The sequence below is a fragment of the Chlorocebus sabaeus genome, chromosome 21 (assembly GCF_047675955.1).
Source record: "Chlorocebus sabaeus isolate Y175 chromosome 21, mChlSab1.0.hap1, whole genome shotgun sequence".
Taxonomy (NCBI): Eukaryota; Metazoa; Chordata; class Mammalia; order Primates; family Cercopithecidae; genus Chlorocebus; species Chlorocebus sabaeus.
Window position 1 is genome coordinate 41,416,520 of NC_132924.1, and position 23,990 is coordinate 41,440,509.

The 23,990-nt window shown below is 35.3% G+C and overlaps 1 protein-coding gene and 1 non-coding gene across 3 annotated transcripts in view; both read right to left on the reverse strand.

Annotated features, from left to right (window-relative positions):
• Positions 1-23,990, reverse strand: part of ITGB8 (integrin subunit beta 8) — an 84,955-nt gene that overhangs the window by 22,419 nt on the left and 38,546 nt on the right. For both annotated transcript variants that reach the window (XM_007981927.3, XM_007981926.3), the window contains 4 exons: positions 13,801-14,047; positions 12,277-12,442; positions 11,188-11,346; positions 1,547-1,642 (listed from right to left, as the gene is read on the reverse strand). In XM_007981927.3, coding sequence (XP_007980118.3) covers positions 1,547-1,642; positions 11,188-11,346; positions 12,277-12,442; positions 13,801-14,047 — 668 coding nt within the window. The remainder of the gene's footprint in view (positions 1-1,546; positions 1,643-11,187; positions 11,347-12,276; positions 12,443-13,800; positions 14,048-23,990) is intronic.
• On the reverse strand, positions 15,672-15,742 carry LOC119626338 (small nucleolar RNA SNORD56). Its single transcript, XR_005242516.1, has one exon. It is a non-coding gene; the product is annotated as a small nucleolar RNA SNORD56 (small nucleolar RNA).

Here is a 23,990-nt window from a genome sequence, read left to right on the forward strand (position 1 = left end):
CTTTACAATGGGCATATTAAGATGACTGCCCTCATTTTTATGAGTTGCTAAGAGGATTAGATTAATAAATGTTTACAAACTCAATGCCTGACAATAGTTAAGTACTCAGTAAGTGGAAGCTGTTATGATTGTTAATAAAGTGGTTTGGGCTATTTAATTTTGACCAGAGTCCTACTTCTGCAGATGTTAGTTTGTTGTTACCTTAAAAAGTGATTCCATGGTATATACATTTGGGAAAACAAGAAATTAATTAAAGTTTCACTAAGTCAGACACAGAAAGAAAAACAGCACATGTTCTCACCCATAAGTGGGAGCTAAATAATGTGTGTGCATGATGTGGAATGATAGATAATGGAGACTTGGAATGGTGAGGGCCTGGGAGTGGGATGGATGATGAGAAATCATTTAGTGGGTACAATGTGTGCTATTCGAGTGATAGATACTCTGAAAGCCCTGGCTTCACCACTATGCAATCTACAATGTAACAAACTTGCACTTGTACTCCATACATTTACCCTAAATAAATAAAGCTTCACCATAGATTTCTAAGGGAAGAAGTGTTATGATTAAAGTAGTGCTTTCAGATGATAAGGTAGGTAGGTAATAGGGAAACTGGTAGAGGGAACACCAGCTTGTGGCAAATGCAAATGGGTTCAAGTATTTATTGAAGCAAAAAAAATGCACTTTCTCTGCAGTTTTAAAAAATAAGTAGAGGGCACTGGGGACTGGCCACTGAAGGGAGATGTATAATTAGGGAGTAGATGGGAGAAGCAAAGATAGCAAAGGAGATGAAGGAGACCAAGTGAACAGAGATGCATAATGAAAATTGGGGTGTCATAGTTTCACGAAAATGAAAACAAGAGAGTTTCTAGGAAGAAAGAGCCTTAAAGACTGTGAAAAGAAAGCTACAGCAGCGTTGCAGAGAGAGTTCTAGGCTGAGGGGTCCATGGCACCTCCAGTGTGACACAGCTGCTTTGTTTTGCTTGAGGGTCTCACCTGGCCCAAAGGACTCCAGACACCACCAAGATTATTCTCATGTCACCAAGCTTTGACTGGCTCAGTCACTTCCATGGCCCTTTTTGGTCCATTATTGAATGACCTAGACCAAAGCTAGGTGTGTCAGTGCTATTGAGAATTAAGCTGATATTCTCCAACTTTAACCTATTAGGAGGATATGCTCATGGACCAGAATAAGAAGCACTCTAGACATGCAAGATGCAAAGATGGATTGTGAACTACTTTTTCCTGGTAAGGCTTCTCCACTATTGCCACATTTGAGACCTCCCTAAGCATCAGGTTGCGCTCAAGTGAACCAAATACAATTCTCAGTTCTCAGATTCAGTTCTAGATGTTACAAACCTAAATAGAATTTATACTTAAATGCTAAGTTAAGACATTGTAAAGGATACTTTAGTAATACAATATAGAATTTAGATTGTACACAGTATAATAATTCCAGAATCCATATCTGTGGCTCTAAAGAAATGTCTTAATTTCAATTACCAATGAAAAAAATTTAATTTTCACATTTTCGGAGTTAACATACCTTATACCAATGAAATTGTTTTCCTTGAACTGCAAAGATGACATTAATGTTGTTGTCTATTAATTTCTCTGAAAGTTGGCCTAGTGAGGGATGTTCCTGTAATGAATAATAAAATAAATAAGGGAGTGAAATTTCATAGCTCCATCCTATTCAAACATCTATTATGAAGAAAACTGTATGAGTTACATAAAAACGTACCTGAGAAGGACTATAGTTTTACTAGAGACATTTAAATTTTTAAAAAACATAACATCAATATCCATGTATTAAAATATTTTATAGACAAAGTCCCATAAAAACCTGTAACTTAAAAAGATGAAGAGAGCTGAATGCAACGTAGCTAACAAAGAGTGATCGGCATCTCTTTAGATTAACATTGGATTCCAAGTGATGTAACTGACAGATAATTTAATATTCAGAAATAGAGACACGTTAGTTACAATAACATTCTAAGGTGAAATTCAGTAACAAATATTGAACTGCAAATATATATGCATGTGTGTATATATGCTTATAAACATATATACACACATACACATTGAAACATCCAGATATACCTATATATACACATTTGATATATAGCATGATATAGTTATATAACATATATATACACACATATATAAAACATGATATAATAACTCTCTTTAGAAGCAGAAAACTCTCTACTCAACTCCTAGGTTTGTCACCTTACAACAAAAGTTCTCAGTTCCATCCTCTGTAACATGTGAATGATACCTGCCTTCCATGATTGCTGGCAAGATTAAAAAGATAATAGTAGTATGTGAAATCTTTAGTGCATTTTCTTGCATGCAATAAGTGATCAAAACTAATACCAATTCTGATTCTTATTTCAATTGCTTATACAAGGTATAGATTACAGATGTCTCAACTTATCATTATGCTCAATATTTTTGTTGTATGATGTATTTTAAACCTGCTTTACTTTGATAAATAAAATTTATGTTGTGCCATCTGTGCCACTCTCTGTGGTAATGAAAATTAGAGAAGAGTAGGAAAATTGGAATAAAATTTAGTTGAGAGAACATGAGAAATCTGATGATTACATAAATTGCTATCTACAGTTATATAGTTAGATATATTATTGGTAGTTTTTTTTCTATAAATACTTTTCTAAAAATTAAAATGATTGCCTCAAATAACAAGTTCATAGCTAGATACCTATCAGAGAGATGATGTTGAAGTTCACTGGTAGTAGTCTCTCCTCATTCACTGGTGCCTAATGGCATAAGCCAAAGATTAGTATGCAACTGAACCCAATTAGTATCATAACATTTAAGTACAAATTACTCCATAGTTTTTGCTTCCCAATGCACTCTCCAATGTTAACTGTATTTTCTTTAAGGAAAAATCCTGTTAAACCATCTTGGTAAACATTTCTGTACTGTGGCAACTATGTGAACTTGGTAAAAGAGCTAAATTAACTAGTTTCACTTATAATGTAAGTTCTAAGTAACAACACTTTATTTCTCTATCATTTATAATTGTTGCGATAGAAACAAATCAAATTTTCATGAGTTGCCTTTACACATGGTATGAAACCAACTAATGAAGAAACTTAAAAAGCATTAACACGTGGGTCTGCATAAGAAAAGTTTTTCTCAGAGCAATTCTTAAGAATATAAATTTAAAGCAATGGAAAAAGAAAACTCCAAAAACACAAATTCTGCCAGCTAAATTCTTATTACTTGTTCCTAATAAAAGGCATAACCTTAAAATAGATTTATGACAGTTTGCATAATGCTAGTGAATAAAGAGTACAAGTAGAGGCAAGGTAAGTCTAGCTGTATTGGAAATATTTTTTAATGGCAACAACTACTTTTCAAGTATTTTTGCTTTGACAAAAGATAGTCACAGCTTGCCAAGCATTCACCTTCTTAATTTTTAGAAACATTTGCATTTTAACAAAAATTTAATACATGTTTTCAACCAGCTTTTACTTAACTCACATAAAATCAATATTTAAATGGCACTCTAAAATGTAAGCAGCTTTTGAAGACTTCTTAATCTCTTTCCCTCTCCAAAAACAGGAAGTCACTTTGACCAAATATACACAAAACTTAAATCTGGAAAGTTCTAGTTTGGTCAGAAGCTTATTAAGAAGATCAGTCATGGTCATTAGAGAAATGCGAACCAAAACCACAATGAGATACCATCTCACGCCAGTTAGAATAGTGACCATTAAAAAGTCAGTAAACAACAGATACGGGAGAGGATGTGGAAAAATAGGAACACTTGTACACTGTTGGTGGGAGTCTAAATTAGTTCAGCCATTGTGGAAGACAGTGTGGCGATTCCTCAAAGATCTAGAACCATAAATACCATTTGACCCAGCAATCTCATTACTGGGTATATACCCAAAGGATTATAAATCATTCTACTATAAAGACACATGCATTGCAGTACTGTTCACAATAGCAGACTTGAAATCAGCCTAAATGTCCATCAATGATAGACTGGATAAAGAAAATATGGCACATATATACTAAGGAATACTATGCAGCCATAAAAAAGGATGAGTTCATGTCCTTTGCAGGGACATGGATAAAGCTGGAAACCATCATTCTCAGCCAACTAACACAGGAAACAAACACCGCATGTTCTCATTCATAAGTGGGAGATGAACAATGAGAACATATGGACACAGAGAGGGGAACAACACATACCAGGACCTGTCGGGGAGTGGAGGAGCTAGAGGAGGGATAACATTAGGAGAAATACCTAATGTAGGTGACAGGTTGATGGGTGCAGCAAACCACCACGGCACGTGTATACCTATGTAACAAACCTGCACATTCTGAACATGTATCCCAGAACTTGAAGTATAATTAAAAAAAAAAAAAGGAAAAAAAAAGATTAGTCAAATTTTCAAGCCTACAAAAACAGATTTTTTGAGCCCTAGAGAGAAATCTCTTTTAAAAGAAAATTCCAAGTACCTCAAGGCAGATATTTAAAAATTACAAATGTATAACAGATGTTTAAATAAACCACTGTTGACAGGAGACCTGTGGATTAATGACCATTGCCTAAGCCCCTTCCCCTTTCCTTCATGAAGCAGCCTATCTTCAAAAAAGTATTTTATCTTTTATGTCTTTTATTTCACTAGCAGGAGACACGTTCCCTCTCAGCCAACTCTCTTGTTCTGGTGACGTCACTGCTCCTGAACCCCAACTCCCTCTCTGTCTAACCCATTACATATTGTTTCTGTAAACTCTGAAAATAATTAATAGAGATAACAAGCACTTCGGGGTAAAAGGGAGAAGGAAAGCAATATGCCAAGACAGCTGCTAAGTAATTAAGGCTGTGGGAAGTAACTTACAAATGTCAGAAGGAAAGAAGAGGTAAGAAAGATTCATTGGGGGCAATTTTGGGTAAAGAGATAACTGTGTACAGATGTATGGTAGAATTTTAATAATGTGTATACCTAGGTGGATAAAAAAGCATTTAAGATTCTCTTTACACAAGTGAGATCCATAATACAAATTTTTATAAGAGAATATATAAAATTTGCAGTATGGAATATTGTAATAAGATATAAAAACCAAACAACTTAAATAAAAACCTCAATTATCTGCATGATTTTTTAGAGGAAAGAGGCATATAGCACAGAAGTAATCAGATAGCAGAGATTTATTTAGAGATGAAACTTCAAATGATGTGTTAGTCAACAACTGTCCTGATAGTTAAATCTTTTATCTACATAGTTGTACCGTGATAACTGCATAGACCAGGGTTTCTCAAGAGTGATGCTATTGACAGTTTGGCCTGGGTATATTTTTTATTTGACAAAGGGGCTGTCCTGTGCATTGTAGGATGTTTAACAGCACCCTGGTCTCTCCACAATAGGTGCCAGTAGCACCCTCTTTCCATAGTCATGACAGCCAAAATGTCTCGGGGCCTGAAATTGTCCTCTGGAGGGTAAAATCGCTCCAGCTGAGAACCACACCACCAGCACGGGCTCTGGAACAGATCACCTGGGCTTCAACTTCTGGCTCTGTGATTACTAGCTATGTGACACTGGGCAGCTGTCTGAACCTTTCTGGGATTCAGTTTCCATAGGTATAAAGCACATGTAAACACTAGTATCTACCATTCAGATGGTGGAGATTAAATAGGTTAACTTCATAAAGCCTTCACTTACCATTCTGTAGTTATTAAGACCAATGATGAGTAGTGTTTCATGTTACACAGCTTAGAGTCTACTATGGGAACTGCTATATAGGGGTGTGTGATTCCAGACAAGATGCTGATCCCTTTAGCATCTTTTCCCCTCCTCATTTATAAAGCAGAAGTAAAGCAATAGCTACATTTCACTGGAATGTTGGATGGTGTTAAATGAACATAAAGAGACAAACACCGTAGGTCTGCTCAAGAAAAGACAGTTTTTAACAAATGACTGCTTAATAAGAGAGATTTGGAGGCATTTCTTAAAGACAAGATATGCTCTTGGATGTGCTTTCCTTGACCTATGTCACTTGCTTATCTTTCTTACCTGGCCCTGGAGATGTTTGAGTTTGCAGCTCCTGGCAAATACGACATCAGTTGTAATCATGATACTCTATTTACTGAAGAAGGGTATGCATTGATGATTTTTGTAAGTTTTTCAGTAATAATGGCAACAAAAAGTTTTACCCAAAATATCTAATTTAATGAGAATATTCTATTCTATAAAAATTTTTATTAAATTTGAATTTTATTGTGTCACTTTTGCAAACCATAATTTTGCCCCATTTGAAAGGCAAACAAGGAGAGCCAGGCTACTTTTGAGTCTGCCACAGGTGATTTCTACATGCAATTTTGCTTTCAATTAAAACAATTCCAGCTAAATATTGTTTGCAGAGATCCTTTCCAGGCCACTTTTTTTGAGAATATGAGAAGCATTCAAATTAGTTCTCCTATAAAAGTACTATTTAAATGTTCTCAGGTCAGGCTCAATGGCTCACGTCTGTAATCCCAGCACTTTGGGAGGCCAAGGCAGGTGGATCATGAGGTCAGGAGATCGAGACTAGCCTGGCTAACACAGTGAAACCCCGTCTCTACTAAAAAATACAAAAAGAAAAAAAAAAAATTAGCTGGGCGCAGTGGTGGGCTATTCAGGAGGCTGAGGCAGGAGAATCGCTTGAACCTGGGAGGCGTAGGTTGCAGTGAGCCAAGATCGTGCCACTATACTCCAGCCTAGGTGACACAGTGAGACTCCATCTCAAAAAAAAAAATGTTCTCATGGTGTTTACAATTTGAAGCAGAACATTCAGCAAGCTGAAATCGGGTACTTTATAGTTTTTAAAGGCCCCAAAAGATGGAACAATCGTTTTTAAAAGGTGCACATGGACTTACAACTTTCTAGTTGTTTTAAGTTGAGCACAAAATAAGTGTTCAATGAATTTGCATTTTTATTAGTATGTGTCTGAGACAAAGAAGTTGAGAAGCAGAGGAAGAGAGAGATTTAACATTTTCTGAAGTAGAAAAGGCCATGTCTCCGTCGGGAAACAGCAAACAAAATTAACGGATCTCTTTATTAAAAGATCACAATGATCTCCTCACATGGAATTCTGTCTGATCTCAACATTAGTTATAAATGCCTTCCAGACTTTGAAAATGTCAGAAATATCCCTTTCAGAAGGAATAAATGTAACAGCTTTATGAACGTTTGTTAACTCAGGTAGCAAAGTCATGGACTACATTAGCAAAGTAGCTTCTTAAGCTCCTTTATTCATCTGCAGTCCTGGAAAAATTAAGTATAATTCCAACTAGTTAAGATTCATAGTCAAAAGAAAGCTTCCTAAATGGCATACTTAAAAGTCAAGTACATGTTAAAGTTGCATGAGGAGAGGCACAGTGTTGACTACTTTTATTTTTGCCAGTAAGAAAGCAAAACTGTTCTGTAATGCCTAATAGGCCTTCTGCAATTCTGCCTCCGTACTATAAGATGCTGATCTACTCAGCAGCTAGTCTATCAAAATGAGCCTGCAGGAAAAGGAACCAACTATGAAGCCAGCAGTAAGGGGATTCTGAGAAGATATATGATAGGAGGGATAAAGAATCACTGGCCATAATGTGATGAGGCATATAAAAGGCTGCATGGAAAAACACTAAGCCTAAACCAGTAAATACTAGTGAATATATGGTATGCACTCGTACATGCAACAGGAATGTGGTAGGATCTTGCCAATTTGAATCTCGCTGTTTAAAACTGTGAGTCACATCGGCATCTGAAAATCCCATTGATAAGATTCATTGGATGACCTCCACATACTTGTTCCTTGGTGTCCTTTCATTGTTACTGAAGACCTTCATGCTATTCTTGGCCTCCACCAAGGGGTGGGTGATCAGTTTCTGGGAGGGCTCTGACTAAGGGTGGAAATAACCCTGGAGAAGCTGGGTGGGGAGACAGGGTGAAATTCCAGACCCTAAGTATTAATAATCTACTACACCATTAATAATTTTTGTATTAACATCTGCCATTTTAGAAAGAATGTCACATTTCAAATTGTCATTATTACCGGATAAATTATAAAACTATATTACTGCTAAAGTTTTTTTATTCTGGCACTTGATCTTGAAGAAAAAGCAGTGGAAAATGTAATTTATTCAATAGTGTAACATCATTTGCCAGAACCATATACAAATATCACAATGTATAAATATAAATTATTTTATATTACAGAGTGTTTTATAATTTAGGCAAGTCAAATCATCTGGTTATACTTTCATAAGTAAGACTGCAACCAGAAAGACAAGAAACGACAATAGGAACATTATTTTTCTTTTTCTTCTACGTTTCAGTCAACAGACCATGGCAAAGAATGCAGATTTTAATATAAGATTGAGACGGATTGGGGTCAGCTCTGCAATTTATTAATGTTTTAGCTGTTTATCCTCAGGCAACTTACTTAGCTTTTCTGACCCTCAGTCCTTCTATTTGTAAAAGGAGGCTAATTGTAACTACCTTCTAGAGTTGTTGTAAAGATAAATTTGATGTTGTATGCAGAGTGATTGCTATAGTGCTTTCAGTTGAATACATACTCAATAAAATGGCAGCTTTTATTAGTCTAGGGTTCACATTGACCTTCAGGAAATAGTTATATGTATAAACAACAGAACTCTGTCCCATGTAATTTAGATATATAAAGGGTTTTTAAAAATCAATTATTTCCTTTTATAAATACAAAGCCCAAGAATCTTGGTTCAGAGTCTTGAACCAAGAAGCTCAGATAGCATTCAACATTACTGGCATCGGCTGCTGGAGATAAAGCCAAGAAGCAAAGTGTTTGATTACTTGTCTTATACAAAATTTAAAATTCCTCCATAATGGCCAAATGGGGGAGAATAGAGGTCATTTTAAAATGCACAAATAAATACGCCTAGAGTCAAAGTCAAGGTAACTTTCAATACAGAAGGTTCCAAAGCAGTAGCACATCTTAAATATATAAATTCATTGTCAAAGGATCAATCAAAATGCTTCAGTTTCTTTTACCTAATATGTAGGCAGTGACCCTACAAATGAAGGGAATGAGAATTTTTAGGAAGATAATTCCTTAAAACAAAGACCTGGGGTAAATAAAATAAAAGTATCCTTCTAAGGTGTTAACAAACACATTATTCCTTGGATTACTCAATATACTACAGCAGTGACATGTGGAAGGGTCATTCCTTTAAATACTGGGAACAATGACCAAGAAGGTAAAAGAAGTTATCGATGTAATCATCCAATTTCCTGATGACATAAGAATCCAAGCCCTATCTAAAATTCGACTGGACTTATAACTTATTTCCATAAAGTTCTATAACATGGTATATGTCTGAAATTATTACAGCATTTCTTTGCCTAGGAAATCCTCCCTAGATGAGCAATAGTATCCTTTCAAATACAATTATGGAGAGATGACTTCAATGACTTGGCAAAACTTCCAAAGAATAATACAATTTGAGAATAATGTCATTGTTATTTCTTCTTAAAAAATAAAAACCTTCTCTTTGTCTCACAACAGAATAATTCTTCCTGTACCCTCTCCCACTCCTCAATAAATAAATTAGAACCCTATCACCAATCAAAAGAGGTTAAATAGAAGGAAATGTAGATAAGAAATGACTAAGTAGAAGTAGGTGGGTCTGTCAAAGTTAAATAAGGCTGAGTAGAAGAGAATCAGGGAAAGACACTATTGGAATAACTCCAATTCTTGAATTTTTGAATTCAATCTCTAGTTACCTTTTAAAATGTTTATATTTTGATGCTACTTTCAAGAAACTAAAATGACCAAGGGTTGAACTTGTTTCATATGGTAATACAATTGCCGCTCTAGAATTTCAACATATCTCGTAGGGTTTTGCAGATGGACTGGTGATCTGTTTAAAATTTATCCATGGGAACCACACAAATTTCAGCATAATTTTCATGCTTCTGATACTGTGATTCCCAAACTGTGTGTGGGGTGTCTTGGTGCACTGCAGCACACTCCCAAGGGTGGCAAGAAATAATTTAAATCTTCAAAAGAAATACAGTGACATTCAGCATGTATCAGGTACCAATGAAGAACTAGTTGGAGGGAGTTCATAGTTTTAAGATTACATTTAGTCTTATTCTTTTAAATGACACTAATCTTTGCCGAGCTGGTCAACTTGAAAATCAACATGGAAGAAGAAATCAGGGTAGTGATGACCAATCTTATTTCAGGATTTGAAAATTTATCTTCGTAAGTTACTTACTAAAACTGAAACATGTCTCTCTACATTTGATACATTTGTATTATTTTTAAGGAGCTACTAAGTTGTTAAGACAAAAATTTCTTAAGTCCAATTCTTTCAATTGGACTTAACCACTTGAAAAACAGAACTATTAGGTATTTCTTTTGACCCATGAGTGTCATGGAATAAAATCACTGAGAGACTAGGGTCTCCTGAACTGAGAAAGTTGGAGAGGTTCTGTTTTAACATATGCAAGAATATATAAATAAGTGTCAACATCAGAAGTAAATGATGCTTTGGGCTGTTGATTCTTCACAACTAGAATCAGATAATGCCAGGGAAGATATGGTTCTAGGTGATTAAATTAAATATATGATTCAGAGCTTATACTAACCCTCAGGAAGCAAGCCAGATAGTCACTGATTTAAAAAGAGACCTTAAATAGATAAGATGCAGAGAGAAGTAAGGTACAAAAAAAAAGTAAGAGAAAGCCTACTTTGTTTTACTCTCTTTCTCTCTTGTCTTTTTTCCTTGGTTTCTATTTAGTTTCTACCTACTGTACTGTGAGGTTTCCTCCTTAAAATGTTTGTAGATATCGACCCTGTAGAACTCGTCTGTTTGTAAAAAGCAAAGGTACACTTTCCCCCCCCCGTCCTAGAATTACATAAAAAGTAAAATCTTGTATCATTTTTATTTTCAAAAATTATACTGTGTTTTTTCATTCCATCAAAGAGTCAGCTACTAGAAACTGTCAAAGTGTTTAATTCATATATTTTATTGATCAGTATTTATAGATTGCACTGTTCCATAAATTCTCTCTCATGGCTTATCCTTGTTTCTTTTTTAGGTAATTTCCTGGTACAAAAATAGTGGAGTTGCCAATTTAAAATTGTACTTTAACCAAAAGAGTCATATCTACTAAGGGGCTACTGCTACATTACCATGGTTGTCGATTTGACGTAGACGTTGTTTTTCAGATGGCAGTTTCCGTCATTGGGCACCACTATGCCTGCCAATTTGCTATCAAGAGCAAGATGAGAAGTCTGATCTGTCATCACCAGCAGCAATCTTTTAGCCTCTTTTCGCCATCCAATATGACTCTTAAAAATAAACATGTAATTAGACTTTGTACAATAACATAGATCTGTACTGTGGTTTTTACCTCAAGTAAACATCATGTTTGAGTCGATGAACATTAAGTCAGGCTAGAACGATGTGCATGGGTACAACGCTGCTGCATAAATAGCTTTAATTTTCATTTGTACATCCTCTATTTTCCCACAGCCATGTGACCACACTAGTTCCTGGCTAGAGATTTCTAGTGTTCCAGTGGAGGAAGAATAAGATAGATTAAAAAGTAGGAGAGGCCGGGCGCAGTGGCTCACGCCTGTAATCCCAGCACTTTGGGAGGCTGAGGCAGGCGGATCACGAGGTCAGGAGATCGAGACCACCCTGGCTGAATAAAATTATTTAGTAGAAACCCTGTCTCTACTAAAAATACAAAAAAAAAAAAAAAAAAAAAAATAGCCGGGCGTGGTAGCGGGCGCTTCTCGGGAGGCTGAGGCAGGAGAATGGTGTGAACGTGGGAGGCGGAACTTGCAGCGAACCAAGATCCGAGATCGCGCCACTGCACTCCAGCCTGGGAGACAGAGCGAGACTCCGTCTCAAAAAAAAAAAAAAAAAAAAAAAAAGGAGGAGGAGAACCAGTTGAAGTGAGGAGGGCAACAGTCTACTTCTAGTTCCTCCTTGGAGTGTGGCGCATGAGAAAAGCAGCCCTTTTTGAAAGAATTTTGACGTGCATAACCTTTTCTTTCCCTTTTATCTTTTCCTATTTAAATCCCTCTCCAAATTTAGCCCCTCTGTCCCAAACACATACCAAAATGAATCACCTTAGTGAGGAGTAAGAGATAGTAAGATATGTTTTCTTCTACACTACGTTTTCACTCCTCAAATCAAAGAGAAAACAAAAATTCTAAATTATTCGGAAGTTTTGCATCTTAGCAAACACTCAATAATGTGAAACGTCTTACTTCACAGACAGCTGCCTGAAGCATGGCGTCAAAACCTCCTTCTGGTGTATCTATGTTTCCAGAGATCTTCTGTCTGTGAACTGCTTTCTCAAACTCAGTGATGTTCTCTGTCAAAGACAGCACATGGATGTATCCATGGGGAGGCATGCAGTCTAAATTGTAGTCACTATATGGGAAAAGAGGGAGTGTAAAGTTTATTTTGCTCTTCTTTCTTAAGCATTCTAGAATACTTAACAGTAAAATTGTACAGTTGAGTGAAAAGGGAGTACGTCTTTTGTGCCAGGGGAATTTTATAAGACAAAAATCTGTGCTTATAAAATTAGAGAGAAGTTCAATATTGATGATCATTTCTTTGTAAGTAGGAAATAAGACTATAAGTAGTTGGTATTCAAAAAAATAAAGATGATTAAACGTGTTTGTTAATATAGGACAGTTAAGGGCTTTCAATATTTAATCTGCACTGAATTTTTAAGGTGAATATAAGAATGTGCAGTGATTTCTTATCATTGAACAGCTGAGAAACACTTTTGGAAAATGCTTTTGAGGAATTTAGTTGAAATATGATAATACTGTTTGTTTTTTACTACTGCACTAATTTTTAAAATCATGCTTGGTGGAATTATTGATGAAAAATCAAAATTCATTAACATTTTGAGAATCCATGATATCCAGAAAGTAAGAATGATTCCTCCGGTACATTCACCTACAGAAGGCTTATGAAACTCCGTTAGCGGATGCATCAATCCTGTTCTGGTACAACAGATGACAGAGCTGTTTCGGCAAATTGGAATGTGTATTGTAAGGTAATCTAAGGAATTGGTAGAAGCAAGAAAGATAAAGTCTTTTATGAAAAAAGATCCAAACGGATTTATTTTTCTGAAAATTCAACGGGCTAATGGCAATATTGTGTGAGACACTTGTATTTTTAAAGTTAATTCTTCTTTCATAGTGGGACATCTGTTATTTAGAATAAGAATTTTAAAATGATAAGAAAAAAGGCTTTCTAAGCAGTCAAATTCTCATCTTTTGACCCACTTTTTTGTGATAGCTGAGCTTTCTTTGTAGTCACATCATAAGCAACATCATTATCCCCAGTCACAGTACAGTATTGGAGAGATAGATGACGTGTTGGCACAAACTCTTTGAAATGTGTCAAATCATAATTCAGCAATTTTGGGGCAATCAAAGCATAAAAATACAGCATTTCCAAAGAGGTATTTACATACATGGCAGCCTAACTATTGAAGCTTCATTCAAAGCTACTAACATTAGGCATGGTTTTTTGTTTGTTTGTTTATTTTTGGTGATAAAAACTAACTAAAAGAAATAGAAAATAAAAAGCCCAATCTACAGGTCGTCTCAGAAGGTTTCAGATATGAACAAACTTTCCCACCTCACCAAATATTTTTATTCTTATTTTATAATACAAAAATATAAAACTTGGTAAGTTCTTTACATTAAAAACAAAGTGAGATTTTATAAGCAAAAAATTAATTTAGCATATGCTCATCAAACCCTAGATACCTGCATTGATTATGAATCCTTTCAGGGTGGATGCTAATGTATGGTGAAACTGTTTTATCAACATATGAACCAAATCCAAGGCGAAAGTCATGGGAGAAAAATGCCATTTTTCTAGATAAATCGTTGCCAACGGAATTTAATTTTTCTATATTATTGTGCATTGATGCTGAGACATCAACTAGATAATAAAGATCCACAGGATATTTCTTCAGAGGATGAATTTTCAGCATAAAATTAGCTTCAGCTCCTAGTTCAACAGAAGAAAAACATCATGTAGTCTTCATTTTAAACTTTTCAGGATAAGCTCTCAATAAATTAGTCACATTCTAGCACCTAGCACAATCATCACAAATGTGCACGTAAATTTTGGAATATTCTAGTATAATTATAATCATTATAGTATAATTATTATTGTAGTATAATTATAAGGCAATTTGAAAACTATACCAATTTATTAGTCCCAAATCCTACAGTTCATTCCCACAATTCTATAGGCTGAATAGGGATAATAACAAATGGGCTAGCTCCATATAAATGTAACAGGGTATCGTATCATTATATGAACCTCCATTGCCTTAGTAGCTAGAAAAACACGGTGCAAACCAGTAAGCGGCATTCTATCTCAAGAGAGTGAGGGGGCTGTACTTGTGGAATGACTTGAGGAAAACTGGGAAGGCATTTTTTTAAAAAATGATCTCTTATTGGATAAAGGCATGAATTCATTCTTTTGGGTTAAAGTGTATTTACACAGGAGATGAGAAAACTCTAGTACAGCAAGTTATTCAAAATAATTAGTAGCTCGTCACTAGTTAGTTGATATGATTCTTCCCATCAGTTAGCCAAGAGAAAGAATGAGACAGTGGGCTAAAGAATGGTGCCCTGCAGTGCCACATGGAGGACCTGGGGCAGGTAGGGAGTCAGCATTTGTCCAACACACAGTAGGTGTTCACATGCTGAGGAGGGGCCCCATGAGTGAGGCACCCACTGTGGACAGAACAACTGGATGAGAAGAGGGGGCTGCCACAAGGACAAATGTTGGTAGTCCCCGCAGGGAACTACAGTTTTATTTAGTTTTCTGTCATATTACTATTAGATACAAGGACCTGGGTTATCCCCCCTAACCCTCTATAGAGTTGGTACCTCTACTTTTAATTTAAAGTATATGGTGAAAAGGCATCTATTGAAATGTAAGCAATTCATAATTTGTAAATTTTACTTTTTGAAACTATTAAGCAAATGCTTTGTAAGTCATTATTTTTCCATAAGAATATTCTGAATGGAAGACATTTTTAAAATAAACATCTTTTGTATACATAATTTACTTATTTAAAGAACCTTCTAATTTATCAAATTATATTTTTGGTGTTAGTATAAAATAGCAATATTTTCTTTTTAATTATTTCACAAATCAGATGTTTTTCAGCCAAATTACCTACTGTATTCAAAATAATAAGGTTTTGTTGGTATATAATTAATAATAATGGGAGAAAGGAACTACTCCTTCCCAATTTGCTTTTTTTGTGCAGGCAACCCCTTTAGTGTAATGCTCCTAGGTTTTGGCCCATATTTGAAAGGAGAAATAGGGCACGCGTGGCTCAGCCCAGTCCATTCTCTCATCCCTTGCCTTCAGAAGTTAGGCTGCCTTCAGAGAGCACATCCTATATTCTGCTCTGCTTTTGGGCTTCTGTTGACAGAACGACTCATTCCTGTGGCAGTGTTCTGCAATTTGAGTAGAGAAATTAAATTCAGGGGAATGTTAGACACTGGTACACTGGGCCAGATAGATGAGAAGTAGAAATTCAGCACTACTGGGAGAGCGACTCATGTGCAGGGACTTGAACCTTGAAGTGTGGATCAGTGTTTTTTGTTTTTCACTCAGACCCAAAGTGTCGACTCTCTCTAGGTGAACTGCTGTTGATGAAAAGTATTGCCATCTTTGTAGATTTAAAAAAGATTGTTTTTGTAAACTGGCCACATGGTATCATGGTATTTTTATGTTGGTGAATCGTTGCAGTTTATGGTGGCTCTGTCTAAAGATGAATGGCTGTTTTCAGAGGTATTGCTTGATGTAATAGATGGTCAGCATATTATGCCAGGGACCCAGCAAAGGTATGGGTCGGTGACCTCAGCAAACAACCAGAGCCTGTGTAGCATCAGCAAAGGCACAGTCCTTGGAGGTAAGCTATTCAGGGCCCTCCAACCAAATGCTAGCCACACAAAGGCGCTCAGCTGAAACCAGCTGCTCATAGCCTAGCAAGCAAATTCTGGTCTCACTGGCCTCAGCAAGGAAGAAGACTGTGAGAAAGCACTGCCAAATGGTTGGGGTGTGAGAGTGTTGGCTGCTGTGCCTTGATTTTGGATTCTATAGATTCTGGCCTTAGCACATATACCGGGGTCAGCTGAGGCCTCAGCAGATAAGTTTCTAATAAAGAGGAAAAGAGAGTATTTCCATACACAGGCCTTTTAGTAATTGCTGGCAAGAATAATAATCAATACTTTTACACTGCGAGACCCCTGAGCTTGCTGTGAGAGTCTAGCTTTAAGTAGTCAATTCAAGGTAAATAGACCTAGATAGGCTGATCCCAAATCGTGCTCTGCCTGATAAGGAGGAAATCAAAGGGGTCAGGCTTGGATTACCATGTCATGCCCATCAGTTTGAGATGTTCCTCATAATATGCTGTCAAGTTGGCTTTGGATTGTATAATTATAAATAAAGGAGAAAACTCTTGGGAGCAGCTGTCCTAGGCATCAGTATTCCACAGTAAGAGGACACAGAAATACCTTTGTGTGGCACTGTGGATATTGTGTCCCTAGTTAACACCCCCACTGAACCTTTGTACATGATCTCATCGTAGAGCCACTTATAAACTATTTTGGACAAGATGCCTGGGCATAATTTTGGAGGAGAAATGGAATAGGGTACAAAACAGGGGCTTAGAGTGACCCTGGAAATGATTTAATTAATGAAGTGCTATGACCCATGTCAGGGTTTCCAGGAAAATCTCCACTTCCCATCAGTGGTTTCAGAATTATTACCAAAGGAACTCTAGTTGGCATGGGGACGTGGCTATATGAAAAGGACAGCAGAAATGTCCAGATAGACCATGGATCTCTGCCCTGACAGGGACAGCACCCTCAGTTTCATCACATGCCTACTGGCAATATCCATTGGTTTTAAACAAAGAGCCTGGGAATTTTAGGGAGGGGAGGGAAGGGAAGGGGAATGATTGCTCCTCACTTTTCCTCCTTCCTCCCAAGTAGGACAAGCCCCACTAAAATAACCCCCTCCCACATCCACTCCTCCTCAAGCATAATATATGATTTTCAAAGCCATTTTGTCTAAAGAATTTTATTAATTTTGCACGAACCTTGTTGAATATATTTCTATTAATACTTTACAACTATCTGGGCTACTCCAACTATCAGGAATTATTAAACAGTTATATGCAACTGGATTTGTTATATAAAAATTAAACTTAACCTGGCATGTGCTCTCCAGATATTTTTAGTTGTAAGGTACCATGGGTTAATATTTGTATTGAATATTAATAGACGATATGTCAGTGTTCCCTTTTAATTTCACATTAACTTAATTATAGCTGTTCTTGGCATTTTAGGGGATTTGGGTGTTGAAGATAAAAGTAATTATTACTTTACATTTCTGGTATCTTTATTTGCCAGTCTCAGAAAGTAACCTAAGTAAGTTTCTACAACAGAAAACAAAATTCTGGTGATGCTTCATTTGCTTTTTTGTTTATGTACTTTGCTGCCATACTGCATTCTTTTCAATAGCTTTCTGTTTTTGGAATACAAGTAAATGTGAAGAATCTATTTGGGTGTGTGTTTATGTGAATGTCTTTAAAGTATCATTCAGTTCTTCTGAATGCAGAGCTATCTAATTTTCCTTTTTTTTTTTTTTTTGGAATTCAAATCACATTATCTCACCAATTTTTCCTATATTAAACAATCCATTCTTACCATTAAACATAGGTAAGGCCAACTTTGGGGAAAATAGTTATAATTGACTATAATTTGGGGCCCACCATAACATTTCCTTCTTTCTTTTATGAATGTAGAATTTCTAACACAGGGTAGAATCAGGTTAATTTCAGCACTATAGTTCAAACTCATTACTTTTGACCCAGTAAAGGGTTTAAGAGTTGAGAATCTAGTAGTTTAGTTTTCACTCATTCTCCTTACCTATTATTCGTCAAGTTAAACATTTCAATTGAACTCCTCTAGCATGCCAGAATACTGGGATATATTCCTATCCACCCTTGCCCTTCTTGTCTTTTTGCCTGGATTATTTCTATAACCTCTTCATTTGTCTACCTCTATCATTTCATTTTCCTGCCATCATTATCTATACCACCAAATCTGTCTTTTTAAAATTCAAAATTGCTTATGTTTTGTCAACAGCTCTCCACCAGATGGCCAATGCCCAATGGCTAAACACGTCAGATCAAAGTTCCTACATAATACTTACTCTTGTCTACATCTTTAGCTCTAGCAAAACAAATCTGCTTTAATTCCCCCATATACACCCTACAAATGCATACTCCTATGCCCTTGTGGTCCTTCCTCTGCCTGTGGTGACCCAACCTCTTCTTCTTCGTGTAATTACCAGTTAGACACCACTCACTAATCTGCTCCTTCCTAAACTGAGCTGAGGGCCCCGCCCCTGTGTTTCCATGGCAACTGGATCATACCACCATTTTAGTGTTTACCATATAATTATGAGAATCTAGACTGGGCATCTTTATCTTTTTTTTTTTTTTTTTTTTTTTTTTTTTTTTTTTTTTTTAGCAGCTAAGAGCTACTAAATAAGATAATCTATGTAAAATATTTACCATAGTATTGCATATATAGCAAATGCATATGTTAGTAATTATTACTTACTACTACTAGATTTTAAGCAACACTAGGGTAAGAACTGTTTCTTCATCTCTGAAGCCTCTGTAGTTGGCACATACATAGTCACCCATAAATGTTTTATAACTAAACTATATTTGAAGCATGTTTTGGTACAACATTTCAAAGGGCCCACATATTTACCACAAAAAGAAGTCAGTATCTAGAATTATTTCCCACAGTGTAGGGAGAGCTTCCACAGAGTTTCTCTAAGAGGAAAACGGTATCATCTGGCTCCCAAATGTTCCTGCCACCACTTATATTATCTCCAGGAAAGCTTTATCCTCATGCCTTTTGAGATTCTAAGGACTCAGACCCTCATTTCCTTCCACTAAGTTTACAGGGAAGAAGTGAGTATGTGACAGAATTAGAAAGAAGACATGGAGGAGAGTTAATTACCTACTTAGAGCTATTGCCAATGATTGGTTTGAATACAAAGAATAAAAAGTGGTTAAAATGAGTTTTTAAGCTACTCAAAGAATGGTGTGAGCATCCCTGATGTACTGGGCACAACAAACATGACCGCACACTAGGAAAAGATAAGTAAAAAGCATTGTGCATAAGATGAAATTTTAAAACCAAGAGAAAATGTGGAAAACTGTAAGTGGAAGAATTATAAGCCAATTTCTATTCATCATACTTCAGCAGTGGAAGGAGAAGGGCCCCCAAATGGGACCAGTTTATAATGGCAAGGTACAGACTCCAGTACATTTCCTAATTTCTGTGGGAAATAAAGTGAGGAATGTGTGCCAGGGGGTGGAGGGAAAATGTGCAAGTTCTGTTTTGTTTTCTAAATTTTGAAATTAAGAAAGAGGTAAGGCATATCTGGAAAATCTTACTAAATCTACACTAAATTAGAAGATTCTTTTTGCCCATTGTTAAAATGAACCAAGTTTGAAACATTTTCTTAAGTTAGTGAAATATAGGTTAAACTAATCCTTATCCTATACATTGTATTATTTCTAAATTAGAATTAGAGAATTCCCTTCTCTCTCCTATTTTCCTAAAGAGTTAATATCCAGTTTCCTTAGAGAACATCAACTAGGATCAATAGTCTACTTCTGTTATCATTTTTCATAAGATTCATAGGTGAAAATAAGAAAAAGGTATAATTTAAGAAGTGAATATTAAAGAAAATGGCATTTTTTAATGTCATTTAAAACATTCAATTAAAATGTAGTCCTACTAACATTTTTAAGAAACCTAGTCAGGATATGATGTAGTGAATATATTCTTGAAAAATTCTTTTTTTTTTTCTTTTTTGTGACTTTTTTTTTTATTATACTTTAAGTTCTAGGGTACATGTGGATAACGTGCAGGTTTGTTACGTATGTATACCTGTGCCATGTTGGCGTGCTGCACCCATCAACTCGTCAGCACCCATCAACTGGTCATTTACATCAGGTATAACTCCCAATGCCATCCCTCCCCCCTCCCGAAAAATTCTTAACAGAGGCTACATTGGAAGTCATAAATTTTTATCAGAGAAGAATAAAGTGATAAATCAAAGTTAATATTAAGAGCTCAATGCATTTTCCACTTAGGTATGCATTATATCAAGCCCTTGACTCCTATTCAACTCATGGTGAAAAGGACTTTTACATCATGGAGTATGCTTCTATATATCTGGGGTTGCCAGAATTTAGCTTTATATATTATGCCCTAAGACGGATATGTCTTTGATGTCAAATTCATTTTTAAAAACTTATTTTCAGTTTAATTTAATAAATATTTGCTATATATGGGGATTACAAACTAGTTCTGCCACATGGAGCTCACAACTATGTGGGAAAGATGACTTACACACGTTAGACAATTATGCTAATTTGCACATAGAAATTCAAATAGTAGTGGGAAATTGAATAAATTCAAGCTCCGCAATGACTGACAAAATTATTTCTCTTTTTTCACTTTCCTACTCCCAATGATCTCTTCCCCACTGCGTTCACTTACCATCTCCTGCTGATGTCTCCTGTTTCTCTTCTATCTCCAAGTCCTCTCTCTCCCCAGAGCTTCAGCCTCATATAGCTAAGTCTCTCTCTCTCAACTCAAGACATCCCAGTTTAAATCAACACCACTCCATTCATAAGGAGCAGAATTCCCTAACACACTAAGTTGCTTGCCAGATGCTGGGAGTCCCACATGGCCCATCAATCACCAACTCCTGTGGATTCCACCTCTCCATTCTCCTCAAGTTTATCGGGCTTTCTCCTGTGTGATTACCACTATCATTGCTTGTCTATAGCACTGAAACAATTTTCCAACTTTTGAACTGTTCATTTTTAGTCTCAGAAGGACTAAATCATCATTATATCTACAAAAAAGAACAAGCTAAACTCATTGAAGTGTATAAATTATTTGTGACATACCAGTAGAAAGAATGCAACTGATAATTTTCATACTTGTGTATTTAAAAAAGAGCAAGACATTTAAAAGAATATACTTATATTTATAATAGGCAAATAATATATAATAAACTGCTAAAAATTAGGATTCAATTAGAAAAACAGGCATATTTGTATGGAGACACAAATCACACACAAAAAAAGAGAGACGAAGATGATTAACAGCTTAGGAAAAATGTTTAAACTTTCTAGTTCTAGGAAAAAGGCAAAAGAAAACAGCTAATGGACTAAACAAATAGCAGACATTAAAAAGAATGAAAGCAGGCATGGTTGACTAATGAAAGGCTAAACTGAACATCGAATTTTTTTTTGTGAATAATGTAACAATATACATTAAAAAGTAAGTACATTGTCATACATTTGACCTAGCATTTCTACTGCCAGGAATGCATGCTAAAGAAATACGCGGTTATATACAAAGATACATGCATAATAAGTTTCAGTGAAGATGTGTTTTAAAAAACTTCATTCAGATTTGATTTGGATTGATTGTCTTACATTTATTGATTCACTTGGACTTTGTTATATTTATAGACTATATTTATAGAGAACTGTCATTATTATGCTATTATATTCAGGAGCATAAAATTCTTCTCCATTTATTCATATTTTCTATTAAGCAGCACAATGGATCTTATACTTTTTATTATTATTTTTTATTATACTTTAAGTTCTAGGATACATGTGCACAATGCGCAGGTTTGTTACATATGTATACTTGTGCCATGTTGGTGTGCTGCACCCATCAACTCGTCAGCACCCATCAACTTGTCGTTTACATCAGGTATAACTCCCAATGCCATCCCTCCCCCTTCCCAGATCTTATACCTTTTTAAAAGTTTATTCCTAAACAGTTTACATTCTAGGTTGCTTTTATGAGATAATCACACAATTGATCATTTTTCTTCATTATATTTAATATTACAAAGGAAAGTCACTGATTTTTGAATATTTTAAAATACAACCTGCCAGAGTAAAATTTTTAAAAATTTTACTTTATTTGCTTGGATTTTCCATGGCATGATAATTTTGCTTTATCTTTTCAAAATGTTTATAACTCTTATGTAATTTTTAAAAATGTAATCACATTTATGTATACTTTTGAGAAGGATTTTAATATATCCTAAGGGAGTATTCTTCAATTTTGGTTTTGTCAGAAATGGGCACTAAATTTTATTGAATGATTTTTTGTTATCTATTGAGATAGCGATGTTTTATCTCTTTTTGGCAAACTAACATCATAAAAATAAATCAATTCCAAAAATCAACTATCTTTGGTTTTCTAGCTTAAGTCTATTTGTTTGGTGATATTGTTCTTCTTATCACATACAGCTAATTTGATTTGCTAAATTTTTATTAAAAATTTGATAATAGAGTTATGCTAACCTTGTAATAATTAAGTGGCTTCTAGGCATCCTCTAAAGTGATGGAATAGTTTAGGCCGGGCTCAATGGCTCACTCCTGAAATCCCAGCACTTTGGGAAGCTGAGGCGGGCGGATCACCTGAGTTAAGGAGTTCAAGACCAGCCTGACCAAAAAGGTGAAACCCTGTCTCTACTTAAAATACAAAAACAAAATTGCTGGGCATGGTGGCAGGCGCCTGTAATCTCAGCTATTCAGGGGGCTGAGGCAGGAGAATCGCTTGAACCCGGGAGGCAGAGGTTGTAGCGAGTTGAGATCGTGCCACTGTACTCCACCCTGGGTGACAGAGGGAGACTCCATCTCAAAATAATAATAATGACAACAATAAATAAATAAATAAATAAATAAATAAATAAAGTGATATAAGAGTTTATATACCACAGAGATAATGCATTCCTTCAGTATTTGAATGATAATGAAACATTTCTTCTCATGAAAGCATTTAGACCTAATGTCTTTAGGGAGTATTGCTTATTAAGGGAGGTAATTATAATTTTTATAATTATAAACATTTATAACTTTTTAAACTTCTTGTATATTAGGTTTCTTAGGGTTCTGTATCTTGAGTCAATTTTAGACATATTTTCCTAGAAAATTATCTATATTATCAAGATTTGAACAGTTTATCATAGATTTTTGTACTTAATATTTCTTAAAGGCTTCTTTCTGAATTTTTTCTATAATTATGGTTTATATAATTAGGTTATTTCATTTTTGTCCTCTTTTCTTAATTAGATTTGCCAATAATTTATCTATTTCATTAGACTTTACGGAGAACCAGCTCTTGGATTTATACATTCATTTTATTTTATTTTTCCTATTTTACATTTCATTAATTGTGCTTTGTTATTAAATTTAGGAACTCTTTTCTGTTTTTCTTATGAATTTTTTTGTTTATCTTGTTCTTATATCTTTGAATGCTTAGTTCATCTGGATTCATTTTTCTTTAATAATAAAATCACTTAAAGTTGTGAATTTTCCTAACAACAATTTCGGTAACAACCCGTATATTTTGAAGTCTTGTTACTGTTATTATTGGCTTATAGGACTAGAGTTTCAATTTATTCCTGGAGATAGAATTATTTAGGAGAGGCTTCTCTGAAACTTGCCATTATTTAATATTTATTTATCATTTTGTATTGATTTAAAATTTTATTATGCCATGCTTATAGATATTGGCATATAAGAACAGTTTTATTTTTAGAATTGTGTTTTCCTGCCTAAAGTATAATTCATTTCTAAAAATATTCCATGGACTTTTGAAAATATTATTTATGTATCAAATGCTATTGGCTGAATTGTGTTCTGAAAAATTCATATGTTGGTGCCCTAACCTCCAATGTGATGGTATTTGAATAGTGGGTCTCTGGGAGATATGATTAGGTTTAGATGAGGTCATGAGGATGGAGCCCACATGATGGGATTAGTGCCCTTCTAAGAAGAGATACTGGA